Source organism: Parus major, chromosome 6 (genome assembly GCF_001522545.3).
Source record: "Parus major isolate Abel chromosome 6, Parus_major1.1, whole genome shotgun sequence".
NCBI lineage: Eukaryota > Metazoa > Chordata > Aves > Passeriformes > Paridae > Parus > Parus major.
Genome location: NC_031775.1, coordinates 13,804,285 through 13,821,800, shown reverse-complemented (window position 1 = coordinate 13,821,800; position 17,516 = coordinate 13,804,285). Strand labels below are relative to the sequence as shown.

The 17,516-nt window shown below is 41.2% G+C and overlaps 1 protein-coding gene across 3 annotated transcripts in view; it reads left to right on the top strand.

Moving 5' to 3' along the window:
* Window positions 1–17,516, top strand: part of ARHGAP22 (Rho GTPase activating protein 22) — a 129,054-nt gene that overhangs the window by 35,331 nt on the left and 76,207 nt on the right. Inside the window, exon 1 of one of the 3 annotated variants that reach the window (XM_015633038.3) lies at window positions 1,452–1,724. The exons of the other annotated variants lie outside the window; for them this stretch is intronic. Coding sequence (XP_015488524.1) covers window positions 1,682–1,724 — 43 coding nt within the window. The 5' untranslated portion in view covers window positions 1,452–1,681. Of the gene's footprint in view, window positions 1–1,451; window positions 1,725–17,516 lie in introns of those variants that run through there. 3 annotated transcript variants of the gene reach the window in all.

Here is a 17,516-nt window from a genome sequence, read left to right as displayed (position 1 = left end):
CAAGCAGGTGGTTTACACGCCTCTTCCCTGAGATCAGATCACCCTCTAGCAAAGAAGAAAGGGAAATATCTGCTGCTTTACAAGGGCAAGGGAGAGCTTTGCACAAGAGATGGATTTCCAAGCAGCTGTCAGCTATTGGCACTGTCTGACGAGTTTAGAGGCACAGCAAAACAACTAAGATGAATTCTCACACATCTATCCAAGAGGAACAAGTTCGTACCAGCAAAGCCAGAATACTGGATTTTCTTCAGTTCTCTTGCAGAAATATCTTGAATTTCCTCTGATATGTTTGGTGGTAGTGGTGGGAAAGTTTTCCTGCCCTGTCCATCTTCTGTCCTGTGTGGGATTTGGTTTTGTTTTGGTTTTTTTTGTGCTAACTAATGAATGCTCATACTCTGCGATTGCTCAAGTGTGCAGTTAACAGTTGAATACTCTGCAGAAGGACCTCTCTGTAGAACATTATTGTAGTCATTTTTTTTTTTTTTTTTTTTTTAATGATTGGAGATCTGGTAGACATCTACCCTTGGTTATTCATTTTCTCTCCTGGAAATCCTTTCTGAAGAACTTCAGGCTCATGTACTGGGAGCTGGAGTTGCAGATTGTCATCAGGACTTGGGTTCAGGCTTCTGGTATTTTAATGGTATTGAAAGATGTAGCTCCTTGTTACCTCCCCCACCCCCAAACCTCTATTCATCTAGCTTTCTTCACTCCCACCCAAATTGTAATTTTTGTGCTTTGCACACTGCTGTCAAAGAGTGTAGTCTTCTTCAGTGTCCAGCCTGGAAAAGACTTTATCATTCAGATATCAGTCACATTCTTGTGACATCCAACTCTTAAGCTTGATCCAATCTTTGCAAAGGCAGCCAGTTTTCCTGTAAGTTGGTGTATAAAACAAACTATGACTCTGCTGTGGTTCTTAGGGCAGTGGGGCTAGAATGAGCAGGGTCCCAGCTGTGTGAAGTGCTGCAGGGTCTAGAGAACAAGCACAGAATGATCAGGGATCCAGCAAACATCTGTTCTAGGGATGTTGTTCTTTCCTTATCCCAAAAAAAAACGTTTATCTTGTGGCTGGTGACTCGGGTTAATGTAATTAAAAGTGAGTATGTAAACAAGCCTTCTGAATATTGCTAGAGCAGTGCTGACCTTTGCAAAAATGCAAGGTCCCTGTAACACTCAGTATCTCTGTGGAGACTCAGATATATAGTGTTTACTCTTGTGGGGCTTCAAAAAACTAAAAAGCTTGTGGGGGTGTGTGATGTTGGGGGGATACCACATGACCCTGTCCTGTCCTGAGAGAATTTTGCAAGAGGTGAAATAGTCTTTCCGGTATCTTTTTATGCACACTGAAGGTTTACGTTGGGTGTCTGTTGCCCTCTGGCCGTCTGAGAGCCTCTCACATAAAGCAGGCTCCGGTGGCTCTCACCCCTTCAAAGGGGCGACTATAATTAATAAGCCAGCGCGGTTTAAGGGGCAGGGAGCCGTGAAGCGCCGAGTCTGACTCGAGGCCGGCTGGAAATAAGGGTGACAAAGGAGGAGGCCTCCAGGACACCAACCTGCCGCTGTCCCTGCGTAGCCTCTCGGGAGCCCTTGCCCGGCTGCCCGCCCCGCTGCCAGGGATGCTGGAGGCGGCCCCGCCTGGCAGGGAGCGGGCTGGCTGGGGCCGCCAGGGACGCCACCTGCCATGGGGCTATGTTCCTGCAAAGGCTGCCGTGAGCAGCCCAGAGGTAACTAACTTCCCCCTTAGCTGGGACGGGGAAGCTCTCCTTCCCCGGTGAGTGCCGGCGGGGCGGCGGCGGGAGAGCGCAGCCCCGGCTGGGAGAGCGCGGCTCGGGAGCCACCGGCCGAGTCCCTCCTGCGGCAGCGGGACGGGGGGAGCGGGAAGCGAGGCCGCTGTCCCTCTGTGTGCGGTACCCAGCCCCTAGCCCTTCGGGAGGTGCCTCCGCTTCTGCTCGTGGGTCAATAAAAACCTCGGCAAACTAAACTAAACTCTTAAAAACTGTCTGGATATGATCTTAAGATTTAAACACAATCCTTGGTTCTTCTTTTTCTTCACTAACAAGTAAAATTTGATGGGAGGGAAACCGGTTGTTTCTTTTCAGAAGGGCTGTTAACGTGGCAATAGCATTAGCTGACAATCTTTCCTCCTCTGTTCTGCGTAGTGAGGGACTTGGATATTTTCTGAAGGGTCGAGCTCCCAGAAGTCTAGAAGAAACTGCTTTAGGAGGCAAAGTCTCCAACCCACTTAAAGCTATTGTAATTCTCCTAAGGATTTTCAGTTACTTCCAGTAACTGAATGGGTGGCTCCTGTATGGGTTTAAGTGTTGGGACCAGCCTCTGACATCCTGTCTGTTTTGGGAAAAGTTTGTAGTTGATATTCAGGCACTCTAAGAGCTGTTGTTTGAGCCCAAAGAGAAGTGTAGCTTTCCTCAGCAGAAAGCAGTCTCATAAGAATGATGTTCAAAAATGTTACTGTGCTTGGAGTTTGTAAAATAAATGCTTGACTGTTTTGACTTTTTGACAGCTGAAAATAATTCTTTTTTATTAATCAAAATCCTCTGAAGTTGGATTAGTGAGAAAATAGGGAGAAAAATTGCTTCCTGTGCAAAACTTTGGAAGAAACACCGTTAGTAGTTGCTACGCTGGAAGTATGATTCAGAGAATGGTAGAAATTTAGCACATATGCTCAAGTTTTGAGGGAAAGGGAAAAAATAAGCACATTGGTGGAAATTTGGTGAGTATGAGGCTGCTGTCTTCATCACAGCTGCATCAGGGTAAATTTTATAAATGAAGGTAAAAAAAAGCTAAAGGTGGCAGTATAAAAGCTAAAGGAAATGTTTGCTGATATGAAGTAACTTCAGTAACTGTCACTTATATTAGAAGCATAAACACCAAAATCAATTTTCCCTGTCAGGAGTAGAGAAGACCAGGTAAAGGTCTATCTAGTCTTTCAATTATTACTGAGTTGACTATGCCCAGATTGTTGGTGTGGCACCTGGTGAATGGATCTGAATTTTCCTCTAAAGACAGGATAAGGAAAAGAAAAAAAAAAGGCGCCAAATATCCCTGAATTTTTGGATTGGCAATACCGTGGGATTTTTAATACGCTTCTGGTTTTGATCTGTTGAGGAAGGGGAGGCTTAGATTGGGTGTTATCAAAAAACATTTGTCCTAGTTCTGGCTTGAATCCAGTCACCTCATTCACTTGAGTGAAATTGTATTTATCTTTTTCGGGAAGAGCTTCTACAAACAATGGGTGTTTCAGCTAGCATATTGCATTCAAGCTTGAAAGAACAAAGTGTGTTTGTGTCAGAATTGCACATTTGTGTAAACCTGCAGACACCAGTGAAGCCACTCCACCCTCTGAGAACTGGTACAGTTGAGATATATGTTTGTGCTAAATTATACTTTGCCTGTGGGACTCTATTGAGTATGTAATACTAACAAGTGTTTTGAGGACTTCTTTCAAGGTTAGACCAAATTTGGCTCTGTATGATGCTGCTGAAATTTGCTTGTTCCTTGGTGCTTGGCCTGGGCCCCTTTAAAGCTGTAAGCTTATTTTCCAGTGCTTTTCATGTGGCTCTAAGTTTATAAGATATGTAGTGAAACCACTGATTTAGATTGCCCCTGCTGCTTTGCTTTTTTGGCTTTAAGGATGGTTTAGACTATGCGTGCATTGGCCTTTTGATCATGAGCTTCAACAAGTCCTGCTTTGCTGTAAAAATACTTTCAGCAGATGTGGGAAGGGTGTGGCTGGGGACCTGGGTACTGATAGCAATGATTTTCGTTATTGCATTTTCCCTATCAGCTTTTTCTGATAGCCTTTTAGCACATCAGGCACAGATAAGGCTAACTGATGATAGATCCCTACTTCTTGGAAGTTGCAGGCTGAAGTGTCTCCTTAAATGCAGTGGGTTATCTGCAGATAAAGACAAGCTTAATAAGGGGGGTGAGTGTTTAAGGATATTTGCATTTGTTTAAGGCCAAAAAGGAGGAAAGCTTGAGTTGTCATCCTTCCCCACTCATCTTCCCTTCTGTCCCTGTGGCAGAATTACCCTACTGGCTGGAAAGTAACAGATTCCTGGGCAGGAATGCAGAACTGTCCCTTTACCCTCTCCCTTTACCCTGACGTTTAGGTTCAGCTGACTGCTGTGTGCTGAAATCAGAATGTGGGAGAAGGATGTGATTGCTGGTAGGAATTGGAGGGGAACTAAAATCCACCTTCCACCTCACCCTTGTAGTACTGTTGGCTCCCACTAGCCTAGAACCTGAAGCTGTTGGGAGTGTTTGCCATGTGCTGTGGTTGATGGTTTAAACTTCACTGTTTCCTGCACCAGCTTGTTTCAGTGTGATTGTATTTATTTTCTTGGCATTTTTTATACTGAGAGTTGTTCTCCATCAGATCATCCAAAAAAATCTTGCACTCTAATATTACAAAGATTTCTGGTGGCTTTCCAGTCAAGATTGTGACTTCTGCCTTGACTTGCTTTAACCTGGTTATCAATTTGTCCTGCTCAGCATAGGTCTCCTGGGGAGACCCACCTTCTGTTCACTATGAAAAAATTTTCAAACTGGTGCAAACATAAAAGATGAAGGAGAACTCTAGTTCTCAGCCAAATAGTATTTGCCCTTTCAGTCTTGTGTGGTGTCAGCTGCCAAGGAGTGCTTTCTGTTACAATTTTGGGTTTAAAAGGTGCAGAGTTTATACAGGGTTTGTAAGACTGGGAAACTAGGAAAATGGGGCTTACCTAGGACACCAGAACTCTCTAGGTTATTTGATAATGGTTGTGTGAATGGTTATTTGATAATGCTTTGTGTGAAAGGAATAGAAGAGGAAGTCTGGAAAAAATCAGTTGCATCTGTTGGATGACCTTAATGCTTTCCTGTGTAGAAGCAAAAGGGATGAGGATTTAGAAGACTGTACTTTATAAGACTGCAATTCTTAATGCAAATAAAATCTGTTCAGTATCTTCCTGTCTGAAATGCTTTAGAAATGTGGCCTTGGGATTCATAATACTACCTCAGAGCTAAGGAAATAATTCTCCTGTTTAAAAAAAAACCAAAAGCTAAATTGTGTCCTCTATCTTCCTTTTTTTAGATTTGAGTCTCCACAGTAACTAAATATATCTCCTAACAGAATTCCAGAATGAGTTCTCACTAGAAGTACTGAGTAGATTTTGACCATAATCTTATACATTTGGCTCTCCTAGGGACAGTGTGATTGGCTGTGCATTCATGTGAAGCACACAGTAGCACAGTTGCAGTATTTCACAGTTAAGAAGTCCCCAATATGTGTATGAATAGACTTGGGTGCTTATACATTGCACACTTTCCTTCCTGTAAGAAACAGTTCTCTGTGATGTGACCTAAGCACTGTAAAAACAGCCTGTGTTTTGTGGGAATGTATATTAAGTTGGGATGTGAATTCATTCCTCATTTTAACAGGGTGGTCAGTTTACATTTTAACTATAGTAGCAAAAAGGTCTTCAGAGTCTCCTGCATTTTTTGAAAACTGAAGACATAACAACAGAGATAAAGGAGGAATTCAGTCTCTTCCAAAATGTAAGATAAAGGTGAATGGATTTTCTTAGTGAGTGCACCAGAGTATGCCACCTGCATGGTTCTCCAGCTGGCCTTCCCTATGTGCACCCAAATGTGCTTCCTCTCCTTTTTCCATGTGCCTATAGCTGCTAAGGGTGGCATTTGGAAGGTACATTTGGGACATTATTTTTGCTGAAATTCAAAAATTAACTAGAAATTTGAAAATTTGGGAGATGGGTTTTAGGAAGAAGTATTATCCTGAAATTATCTGGTTAATTATTACTTATCTAGAAAACTTCTCTGTGACTGGTTTTGTCAATGAAAGCAAGGAGTAACCTTTGACCTAACACAGCAGAGCTGTTGCTGTGTGAGTTGGTGGAAAAATACTATTTACCTTTATGGTCTCCACTACTTATCCTCTGAAGAGGAAAGGAATTAACTGATAGCATTTCAAAGCCTTGATCATATGTTTGGTCTCTTGTTCAATTCACCATCTGTTTTTTGATGTTGGCTAGTTGCTAAGCAGAGCTAATTACAATTCTTTTGTTGAGACACTTCATTAAGAGGACTTTTTATTTAAAAGTTGTATTTCTACAGTTCTCGACTGCTGTAACTTGAAAATATCAGTTTCAATTAAAAAGGTTTATTTCTTCCCACATTATTAATAATTTAGCAGAAACGCAAAATATTTTCTGTTGTCATCTTTATCCATGGAAATGTTACATTGTGCAGTGTTTGACTATGTCCCTCAAAAATGATCACATATGGCATATTAAGTGGAGTGGGATACAACTTTGCAGGACAGGAAATACAGGTCCAAAACCAGAAAAACAAAGCAATGGATCACTAACTGTATGTGGGTAAAACAGAGGAACTATGGAATACTGCTACATTGAGGGCAGGTGCACAGAGGTTTTTAATGTGTAACAAGCACAAAAGATGAGAAGCTGAAGCAATTCTTTCCTTAGTCTGTGCCCCTTCAATGAACTACCATTTACGGGTTAAACTGCCTGCTGTGTTTTATCTGTACACAACTAGGCTAACACCTGAAGATTTGGTAACATCTACTGTATGCATAACCTCTGGCTTGTGTTTACTGTCAACAGTCTTGTTACTTGTTGATCTTAATTCAGACTTTCATGGTGAGAGAGCTCATAAATGCAGCATGAACCCCTGCAGTGACATTGCTTCTGCTCTCTGTTACCCTATCACTCACTTGTAACAGGAAAGCTTTCTAAACTGCATAAAATTGGATAAACTCTCTCTTCTCCAATTTTTTTATAGCCTCTCTTCTCTTTTTTCCTAAATAAAGTATTCATCTCTGCATAAGTGTAGTGTGGCATCCTAACACAGGCAGAACTTGCATTCCTTACTCTTGGGAACATCTTCCAGGGATGGTGACTTTGCCATTTCCCTGGGCAGTCTCTTCCAAAGCTGAACTGCTCTTTGAGTAATACCCATCCTGAACATAACTTTTCCTCTTGTCCTGTCACTGATTGCCTTGAGAGAAGAGGCTGACCCTTGCCACAGCCTCCTTGCAGGCAGAGAGCAATAAGGTCTCCCCTGAGCTTCCTTTTCCCCAGGATGAACAACCCCAGCTTTGAAAGCAAATAAAGGCAAACAATTAGCTGTTGTTGTCTGGCATGATACAGAGCTTGTTCAGTTCATGTAAATGAATCAAATGAGGTCTCCAGGTATTTTAACCAAAGGGTGATGTGGCAAGGAACCCTCTCCTGTGGTATGTGAGAACTGAGAAAAGAGGTATTGTTCAGACAAACTTGGTGGTTAGAAACTGATGTGGCAGGGTTTATTTCTCCTTTCTTTTCTTTTTTTCCTAAACCACAATTGAATACCAATGCTACAAAACATAATCTTTATGCCCAGCACAATACTCAGACTGAATGGCAGTAATGGAGCCTGTGTCTGGGTACCTCAGCCTGCTTGTGGAGCAGCTGGCTGAGCAAGTTCAGCACTGCTGGATCCCCCACTGCCTTCTGGAGGAGCCTGGAACATCCAATCTCACTGGCCCCAAGCAAGAGAACCCTGAGTGTTTCTGGAAACAGTGGGGAGCAAACTTGTGCAGCTCAAAACGTTGCTGAAGGTGTGTCAGTGGTGTCTCATCTGCTGCTTCTCTCGAGGCATCCCGGGATGTGTCCTCCAGCCTTGCTGCAGGTATCAGTCATCAGAGGGGATTGTGTGCTGCAGCTGTGAATGACAGGCTTGTCGAAACATCTGGGGCATGCTTGCAGACTTGGAGTTAATGCTTCTGTTCCACACGATGAAAGTAGCTGTGCATGTTGTTACCAAGTGGTTTTACTGTAATTAATATTCGGTGCTTTGTTCAGGTATCAACACTGGGTGCCTTGCATCTGTTTTAAGTGGTCACAATGCTGTGGGCTGCTGCTATAAATGAAGGGGTTTTTCAGGTGAGTTACTGATGGTGCTTAGGGATGTGACTAATTTAACAAAAAAATAAGCCCAAACTCTCTGTTTGTTGAGTGTTTACTGGAAAAATAAACAACTATTTTTTTTTATTTTTATTTATTCTCAGGAAGTATAATGTTAGCATTATTAGTAAGTATAAATCTAGCAACAAAAGCAGGCAATAATGTTTTTAAGGAATTATGCTACTGAGAGCTTTGAGCATCTTGTTTTGACTTTCAGAAAGTTGCCTCATGGTATAATCTGGCAATCTATTCCATTAAAGAGGGTATGGTGCCTGACAGTGGGGACACTTTACTCATTTCTCCCCAAATCATTTCCATGAACTAGGCTTTTCTAGCATTTAACTGGACTTCAGTCAGTTCTTCTTTTGTTATTAATATTTAGGTTATTGAAGAAGCTGTGACTAAATGCAAATACAAATCCTCTGTGAATTAATAGCTTTTTGACCCTGTGATATGGGAATTGGTACTTTGAAACAAGATGGTAGTCTATGTTTCAACAAATCTATATTTCAAAGCATAACTAATCTATTAAAGGGTGCATGACAAGAGAACGGAAGAACAGTGGGTGTTACTATATATTATATAATATATATATATTATATAAGTAGAATAACTATTTTGCTGTTTTTTAAGTGATGTGGGAAAGAAGTTAAGGAATTTTTATGGTGTTTGTTTGGGATACTTTTGCTGTTTTACTAGTGACCTAATTTCAGCAGTTGCATCAGTGTAAGTAGTGAAACAGCAGCCTGAAAGGTAAGTTTTGCAGCTCTGGTGTAATCACTGTATTTCTGAATGGAGTAAGTAATTAAACTTGTTTTTTAACCAAGAAGAGGGCATGTCACATAAAACATTATAGCAAGTATGTACCCTGTAGGTGATCCCATGGCTGTTTTCTATGCCACAGTTGGTAGATACTACATGAAGAAATGGGATAGAATTTGCCATAGCTTGACCTCATAGACAAGATGATGTTTTTGCACTTACAGGAGTTCTTGTCTTAAAAAGTTGGTAGTAAGGAGAGAGAGTGTGCTCTCTCTGTCAGTGTCTGTTAATAACTGGAAGGGATTTGGGGACTGGTTCCTGAAAGAGCAAAACCAATGAATTTCAGTACTGCTTTGGGAGCAGCTAGGGTTCCGGGAGAGGCTCTCTGTCCTCCTACAGCCTTTGCAACAAAAATGTTATCTCTAGACTTTCAAGGTGCAGTAACATCTGTGAGTGGAAATGGATATTCATTTATGCCATGATGCCAGGTTTAATGAACTGAGCAAGTGAATCTGGCGGGGAGTTGATAAATGAATGAAATGAACTATTTGAAATTATCTTTTAAAATTAACATGTTTCTAACATCTATAAAAAGGCCATTACCTTTCAGCTTGGAAGCGTAAGTATGTGTCAGCTCATTAATAACCTGTGACACTGAGCTAGTAATTGAGGCCCTGGCTGTACCAGGGAGTATGAGGTGCAGCCTTTGCTTCCCAGTAACATCAGATATGGCTTCTCTTGGCCATGTCTTGGCAGGACCAGCTGTGACTCAGTTTCTGAGTTGGCTATTGCCAGCCAAATGAATTGGGCTGTGCTACTGGTATGAGTCTGAGATGGGGGAAAAAAAATCCTGTATGAATCCTTTCCCCAAAAATCTTGTTTAGTGTTTTGTTATCAGAGGGGAATACACACTTCTCCAGGTTTAGTGGTTACAGCAGTATCCTAGCACTATCTATGATGGGTAGTCTTGTATCCCCAATACCTTTTGTTTATCAAATCAGAAGTGATAGTCATTATCTTTGTAGACTGTATAGTCTTTTCTACTGGGCATCTTGTTTTTATGAGGTTTCTGGGATATGCAGTGAACTGTTGCCATGAGAGTGAGAAGTGAAAAAGGCTATATGTCACCATGGTGTTTTCACCTGTGTTCTTGCTGTTGGGATGGTGTGGATAAAGACTCATATGTGGAGGGCAAGAGACCCTAACAGCATCCTGAGCACTGGATTGGGAGTTTAGTACATGTCTCTTAGTGTTTGTTGTGACCCCCAACCAGTTTCTTAGGGCTGTTCTTTTCACTTGTAATTTGTGAAAGACATCCAATGATGGCTGTAATTGAGATTGAACACCAAAGATTGTGATTTACTCAGATACTATTGTAATGGGAGCTACATTATTGTCACAAATTTGAGAGATTATATGTTGTTGAGTAAACATGTTATGCAACAATCAGAAAGAAGAGGCAAACTTTATGGGTTGAGATAGAACAATTTAGTAGTTGTAACAAAATATTATTATAGTAATATTAAATACATCAATAATATTTATAACAATTTTAATAAAAAGGAATGGGAGAGATAGAACAGAATACAAGAGAAACCGGTGATGCACGGTACTATGGTTTTCTACCCAAAGAACAGTATTTAACCCATCCCTGAGCAGCAATTGGCCCCTTCAAAGTAGTTTCCCCTATTTGTATACTGAGCATGATGTTCTATGTTTTATGTGGAATATCCCTTTGACCATATTGGGTCATCTATGCTGGCTATGCTCCCTCTCAGCTTTCTGTGCAGCTTCTCACTTGCAGAGCATGAGACACTGAAAAGCTCTTAAGACAAACACTACTTAGGTGAGCGAAAACATTAGTGTGTTATCAATGTTATTCTCACACTACATCCAGAAAAACACAGCACTCTGTGCCAGCTACTAAGAAGAAAATGAACTCCATCCCAGATGAAACCAGAACACAGCACAACAGTCAAGTAACACATGAAGAAATACATTAACATACCAGTAACTGATCATTCTAGCAGTGGTAGGCAGTTCAGGATTTTTTTACTGTCTTTGCAGCAAAATGTTGTGTTGTAAATGTAATCACACTATTTTGCTCCCCATCTTCAACCATTTGTGATTCTCTGTAAGTTCACTGTGGAGATGGAAGCTTTCTAACGAATTTACCAAGGGAAATTTGGACTGAGTATTGGAAGGTTTGAAAAAACAAATCAGACTAAACACTTCTTTCATAAGAATGAAAGCTTTATTTTCCTTGTTACCAATAGTTTTGTGAACTTTTTGAATATCTGACAATGGCAGGAAATTAAAATCCTTAATTTGAAAAGTGTCTAACCCAAAAGCCAAGATTTAAGGAAGGTAGTTTTTGATTATGTAAATTGGGTGTGTTGTAAGTAATTGTTTGTGTTCTTTGAAAAAAAAAACCAACACAAACCAAAACAATCTTCTGAAGTAATTTTCTTAAATATAGTGAAAATGGACAATAGAAGGGCTGTTTTCTTCCCTGAAGTGTTCTATACCTCTCGTTCTAGGATGCTTCATGCTCAAGAAGCTGTGTCTCTGCTCATGCTTGTAAACCCCATTCCTTTAGCATCCAGTGTATGCAGCCTGCTGCCAATATCCAGTTCCACACCTGTATAATTGGTGAAAACACTTTGTCTTTCTGCTAGACTTAGGTCTGTGTATTTAGCTTTATAGTGTTGTCCTTTCACTTTTTAGGGTGATGTTATTTGTATTTAACCATTGCACATTATATATGTAATCATATATGGGCAAATCCCCTGACTTTCAGGAAAGAGGTCTTTTTTCCTTTATGCTTGTTAAGTGTACTGTCAGCTCTAACTGCTCTTGCTTTTGGGATAAAGCCTTCCTTGTCCTGCAGCAGCTGCTGTCCCACAGAGCCCAGACTGCCTCCCGTGACACTCAGCAAGGTGCTCCAGGGCACCATTAGGAACTAAGTAGGGACTGGGATATGTCCAGTTTGTTTCCCACCACAGCCTGCTGCCCAAGATGATTTTTCCTCTAGTTGTTTTGGATACAAAGGCAGGTACCTAGGGTAAGAGAGAGAGAGAGAGAGAGAGCAGTCAGTCCCTTAAAGGAAAACTCTTGGATGCACCTTCTACTTTACTGCTGTCTCCTCATACTCTGTGAGGGCTGGTTTCTTTTCCATATAGAGGGCAGCATCCTCCTGAAGCATAAACTACTTAAGCACCTCTAAAAAGGTGGAATCTGGGACTTTACTCCCATTGCCCAAAGCATGTAGGCTTTTTGTGTCTAGCTCTTGAAGTAACGCTTTGAAAAACCAGGGTTTTGGCTTTCTGTGTGGGAAAATCTGTGTGCGCCAATGTGTGTGCCTTGCTGATTAGCCCACTGGGTCAGACACCCCTCCGGAGCAAAGAGTCGGACTGAAGGGTGGTGGGAGGGAGGGCTTTGACTCCATCAATCCCTTTCTGTCTGTAGCTCTCAGGAATGCTGAGAAACCATATGCAGTATTGTTCCCCCCGGCATATTCTCATGTGCTTTGAGTAGCTTGGCTGTAAGCAGTTCAAATGACAGGCATCCAGCCCTCCCTTGGGAAGCAAAATATAGTTTAGACATCATTATAGGAAGGAGAATGAAATTCCAAGGAAATGAGGGGAATCTGCTTGAAAACAGCAGCAATGTAAAGGGGCTCTTAGACTTTGCTATCAGGGATTTACCCAGTCTCAGCCAGAGACAGACTTGGGCAGTTTTGTACCTGCTGATGGTGGCAATGACATAGGACCTTACTGTATCTTTCTATATTAGGTTGTAATTTTCTTCTGATTCTGAAGATTTAATATTGCCATATATATGGTAGAGAGACTTCAGTATGGGCGAAACTCACAAGGGAGTGTGTGACTTGAGTTAATCTTCTGAGGCAAAGGAGACTAGACTAGTTGAGACACTTCATAGGCTGTTTAGGGGCCTGGAAAGGGTCCCTGAGCACACTGATGGTAAGTGTTGATTTGTTGTGAATTACTGCCTTTAAACATCCTGGTTCATTGCTTATTAATACCATACTTATTGATACAATGTGTATCGCTAAATCACCTGACAGTATAAATGTGATTTTATCCATGTGATCTATTTATCAGTGTTTATATTGGATAAGGCAGAGCACAGGTTTCATGGTGGTACTTTATGCCTGTGGAAGCAGATTATGCCTGATCTGGCATAAGGAAATTTATCCTTACATAGCATTTTAGTACATCTGAATAAGGCAGACAGAATTTGCACCCTTTTTTTTCTGTTGCACAGCTGGGATGTTTTCTGGTATGAAGGAAAAATTGCCCTAAAATTTGCTTTACTGCCTCACAGAACGGTAACCTTTATAGTCTGTTGGTGTTGCCCACTACTGTTTCCCACAACTCTGTATCTTCCTAGAGATGAGCCTCCCACATGAATTCATGGTAGTCTTAATTAATCAGGTCATTCCTCTCACTCACAACATCCCAAGAATTTATCCATACTGAGTAACTGAACCTGTTAGAGACACAAGCTGGTGTTACTAACAGATTTGGCTAGCTCAGGGAGGGTTGAATAATCTCTCTCTTTTGTTGCTCTGATCTGTAGGTGAGTGGATGTCAGTGTATAACTGATCCGTGAACATTTTGAGCCAAGGAATGCAAACCAACCTTTGGAAGTTTGTGTTTGCTTCTCAACAAAAGTAGAGTGTACTCTGATTTAATGAGTTTTGAAGCTGTTTTACCTACCTCTCATCTGCTCTCAAGACTCCTTTCTGAATTACCTAAAGGAGGAGACGTGTCATACTTGAGGAAATCTCTGCAGCAGTAGCCTTTTTCTGATAATAGCTAAACCAAAACATGCTCAAGGTCTGTTTTCACTGATAGTTCAGTTTCCCTGGATAGAGCTCTTGTTGTGCTGCTAATAACAAATTATCAAGTCTGTTGTTTTCTGTTTCTGAGAAAGACCAGTCTAGCAACTGCTGCTAACTCAGGGCCTGGGATTCTGTCTCTGCACCAGATGTCTCTGAAGTGATTTGTCTCTAGTGCAGCAGGTGGGAGTTAATCTACCCCTATGCTAGGTTTTATCATGTCTTTAACAGCTAGTGATAACTTTAGCTCTGGAGAAGACACATCAATATTTCAGCTAAATATTGGTTGTTGTAGTGAAGTGATCCTTCTGGATAATCTTGCCCTAGCACAGGGAGTATACAATATTTTTGACCATACATTTTGTGGAGTTTTCCTTAGTCTTTCTTCTTTTTTTTTTCCTTTTCTTTTTGGGTTGGTGCCTCAGAATATCAGCTGCCTTTATGCAGAGGTACTGCTCCTGTTTACTGAACTGCTAGTTTTTGTACTTTTTCTTCATAGCTTCTCAGTGAAGTTGTTAACTTTTTTTCTTATGTAAGAGGAGTTTTCTTCTTTGTTGAAGCCAGCTCAGCTGCAGTGATGGTGAAAGTGCTTTTTGCTTCCTACTACTCTTGGAGGCTTCTCTGCTGAACAGTGTTAACCTGCTGTTGCCTAGATGCCATCTGGCCACTTGTGGAAGAATAATCAACATTACCTGCCCTGGTCTTTTGTTAGCTAGAGTTCAGTTCAACAAAACCAGCTCCACTTCTGTAGATGTATTTCTTGTGTGTCATAGAAAGGGAAACTGAGGCAGAGACCAAGAATGCTCTTTTATCATCAGCTGGAATTTGAGCCAGGCAGTATGGTATCTCAGGTCCACTAATGGACACTATTTCTTAAAGGAAAACTCTGGGTTTGAGACATTGATCTGTTCAGCTACATAAGAAGTGTATGATCTGAGAATCATGAATTCTGAGAATGGAATCGCCTCAGTAGCACTGAGCACCACCCAAATATCACTACCTAGTGTAGTTCAGTTTCAGGTACCAGCAGGACCTATTTTGTTCCAAATTTTAACAGTGGTTATTACCCTAGAGCTGTTTGTGAATATCCTGGCACAAATAGCTAGAATAATAACTTGCATTTTCAGAGCTGTATTGCTTGAAGATACCTCCAGCAGCTATAAATCTGTAGGTGTTGAGTGTTCCATTGATTCAGAGCAAAATAAAGGCAGAAAATAAATGATGACACACATTACTACAGTGCTTGGGAGTAATTCAGCTGGAGTACAGATCTAATCTATTCCTATTTTACTGATGAGATTGCCAAGAGACTGAGGAGTTGAGGGACTGACCTTCAGAAGTACAGTGCAGAACACCCACTGAAGGCAGTGGGAAATAGGAGGGCATGGCAGCTCTGAAAACCCAGTCCTGGCAGACTGCAGGAGGAAACTTGGGATTCCTGTCTCCCAGAATAGATTAGCATTCAGTAGTCTGTCCAAAAAAATACATGCTTAAATGCAATGTTGATAGATGTCTTAACCTTATGCTTTGCTGTGTGACAATGCAGGTTTGTTTCTGTCTGTTCAGTTGTGGAAGGAATGCAGAGCCCCAGAGGAGAGAGGATGAAGACTTATGTAGGCTATTTTAAACAAGTCTCTTTGCTGTCTTCAAGAATCAAAAGGTGCACAGACTGTTCTTTCATGGGGTCAAAATGTGGGATATATTTTGATTAAATGAAACATACTGATACAATTCTCCTTAAATAGCAGCAATGCTCCAGGGGTCTTGGTGTCCTTTTGTCCTGGAACACTGGGAAAGATTTGCACTGAAGGCATCCTGAAATAGTTTGCTTTTGCCTGGTGTTAATTTTCTTTGTAGTGCGCACAAAAATGCTTTCTGGGCTAAGGTGTAACATGGCTCTGAGAAATGATGGTTTAATACCATCAGGGTGGGTGGCAGTCCCTGAAACTAATGCCACTGAGTGAGCTTCGTAAGACATTTAAGTGTAGCCAAAGAATAGATCTAAAGGCTTGTAGCAGAGTGGTTTTTACTCCCAACCCTTTCCTTTTAGCTTCTTTCATTTTAAATTTAATTCCAGGTTTGAAACTGAGCAGAACTTGTGTGTAGGACATGAAATGATCTGTGCATGTGACTTCTTGGCAAAATCTCTGCTGCTGTTAGCAGTCCAGATAAACCATAGAATGCTGGGATGTCATCCCAGGAGGTAGGTCCAAAACTGTGTCATTTAATGGCATGCTAGGTGAGCTCTGTCTTTTGTCAGTCTTAACTGAAAGCCATCTTTAAGGCAGCAGAGGCCAGCTGTTACAGCCTGGGTCCCAGTGAGACAGTGTGGCTCGATGAGGGGTTGGGAAGGCATGCCAGGCTCAGCAACCAGTGTCTGATCTGCAGGGGAGGCATTGATATTTTAGTGGTGATTTCCTAAAAGATACACCCTTTAGTGCCCAATACTGATTCTATAGTGAGTGTTCTTCATGTGAATAAAAGTCATCAAAATCAGGGATAAAGGGTACGATAATCTGGGTCAAAAATAGTCATAGAAAGGAGAATCTCCATTTGTGATTGTGTGTGGGGATGAGGAGGGTTATTTTCTTGGGTAAGTTTCTCCTGGGGGGAAATCAGTCAGTTCAGACATCCTCAGTATGTCCAGTCAAATTGAGTAACAGTCCCAGTAGTTTTCAGTTCTGGCAGATCTGTTCTAAAATGTAAATGCTATAGGGAATCAATATGAATGAGATAATAGCTTTCAACTGAAGCCTCCATCAAGGTCTACTCCTCTGGGAGTTTTGTAATTACTATCACGAGTGGACTTGATGCTTTGTGAGTTGGCTGCAGAGGTAGTTCAGGTTGCCATACAGAATTCAGCAGCCCATAAGAATTTTCAGATGGGGCTAAATAATTCAGTAAAACACGTTTTGCGTTTTATGCATCCCTGTGATTTCTGCATCTCTGAAAGAGAATGAACCTCAGAAAATGCAGGGGAGGATATCCTCAGAAAAAGCAGGGAAGGCAACTTCTGCCTGTGGGCCTAGAAAAGGTTGTGTAGAGTTGGACAGCAATTTGAATCCATGCAAATGAACTGGAAAGCCTGAGATACATGATACTGGAGGTCCAGCTTAGAATGTAACAGGGAGGAGTCATAATTTTGTATAAAAATTTTGCCCTTTACAACCCTTAAATATATTCATACCTATTAAATATCCTTGAGATACTCACAGCTATTTAGTCTACACTGAATGTTAGGTGTTAACACCACATCACCATCAGTGTCAAGGTTTATATTTAATACTCTGGTTCATTTTGTGCAGCATGTCAAGAATAGCATAAAACCAGTTTATAATCTAAATAAGACTTGCACATATCTTTTCCTCCCCTACTACAGGCATTTCTCTGTTTACTGCAATACAGGGGTGGCAGCTTTAAAGTAGTCATTCTGTTTCTACAAGTGGATAATGTCTGCCTAATATTAGAGAACACCCCTCTACCCATTGGTTTGTCCCAAACAAAGGAAAAATCTTCCTTCTGTGATTTCTGAGTGTTCACAGGATGTATAGAAGCATATGTGAAGTGTCTAAAGCTCTCCTTATTTGGAGAAGGGTCTTTTCTGCAGGACAGTGTAGTGAGAAATACGGTGTGTTTGTTGAGAATGTGGTATTCAAATCTTATGATTCCTTGTTCTTGGACCTGTGGAGACTTGTCTTCTGCTTCTTGGTTACTTCAGTTCTCCCCTGGAACTCATTCTCCAGTGAATCAGATACAACTTTCTACTTTATTCCTTATGCACAGTTCAAGCTCTTCTGTCATTCCTTGAAGCACCTCTGTTTCCTTCTCTTGATGTAATGAGCTCTCTTAAAAATGAGAGGAAAGTGAGGTGATTAACTATAATCCCTCCTGAGTTTTGTTGTTAT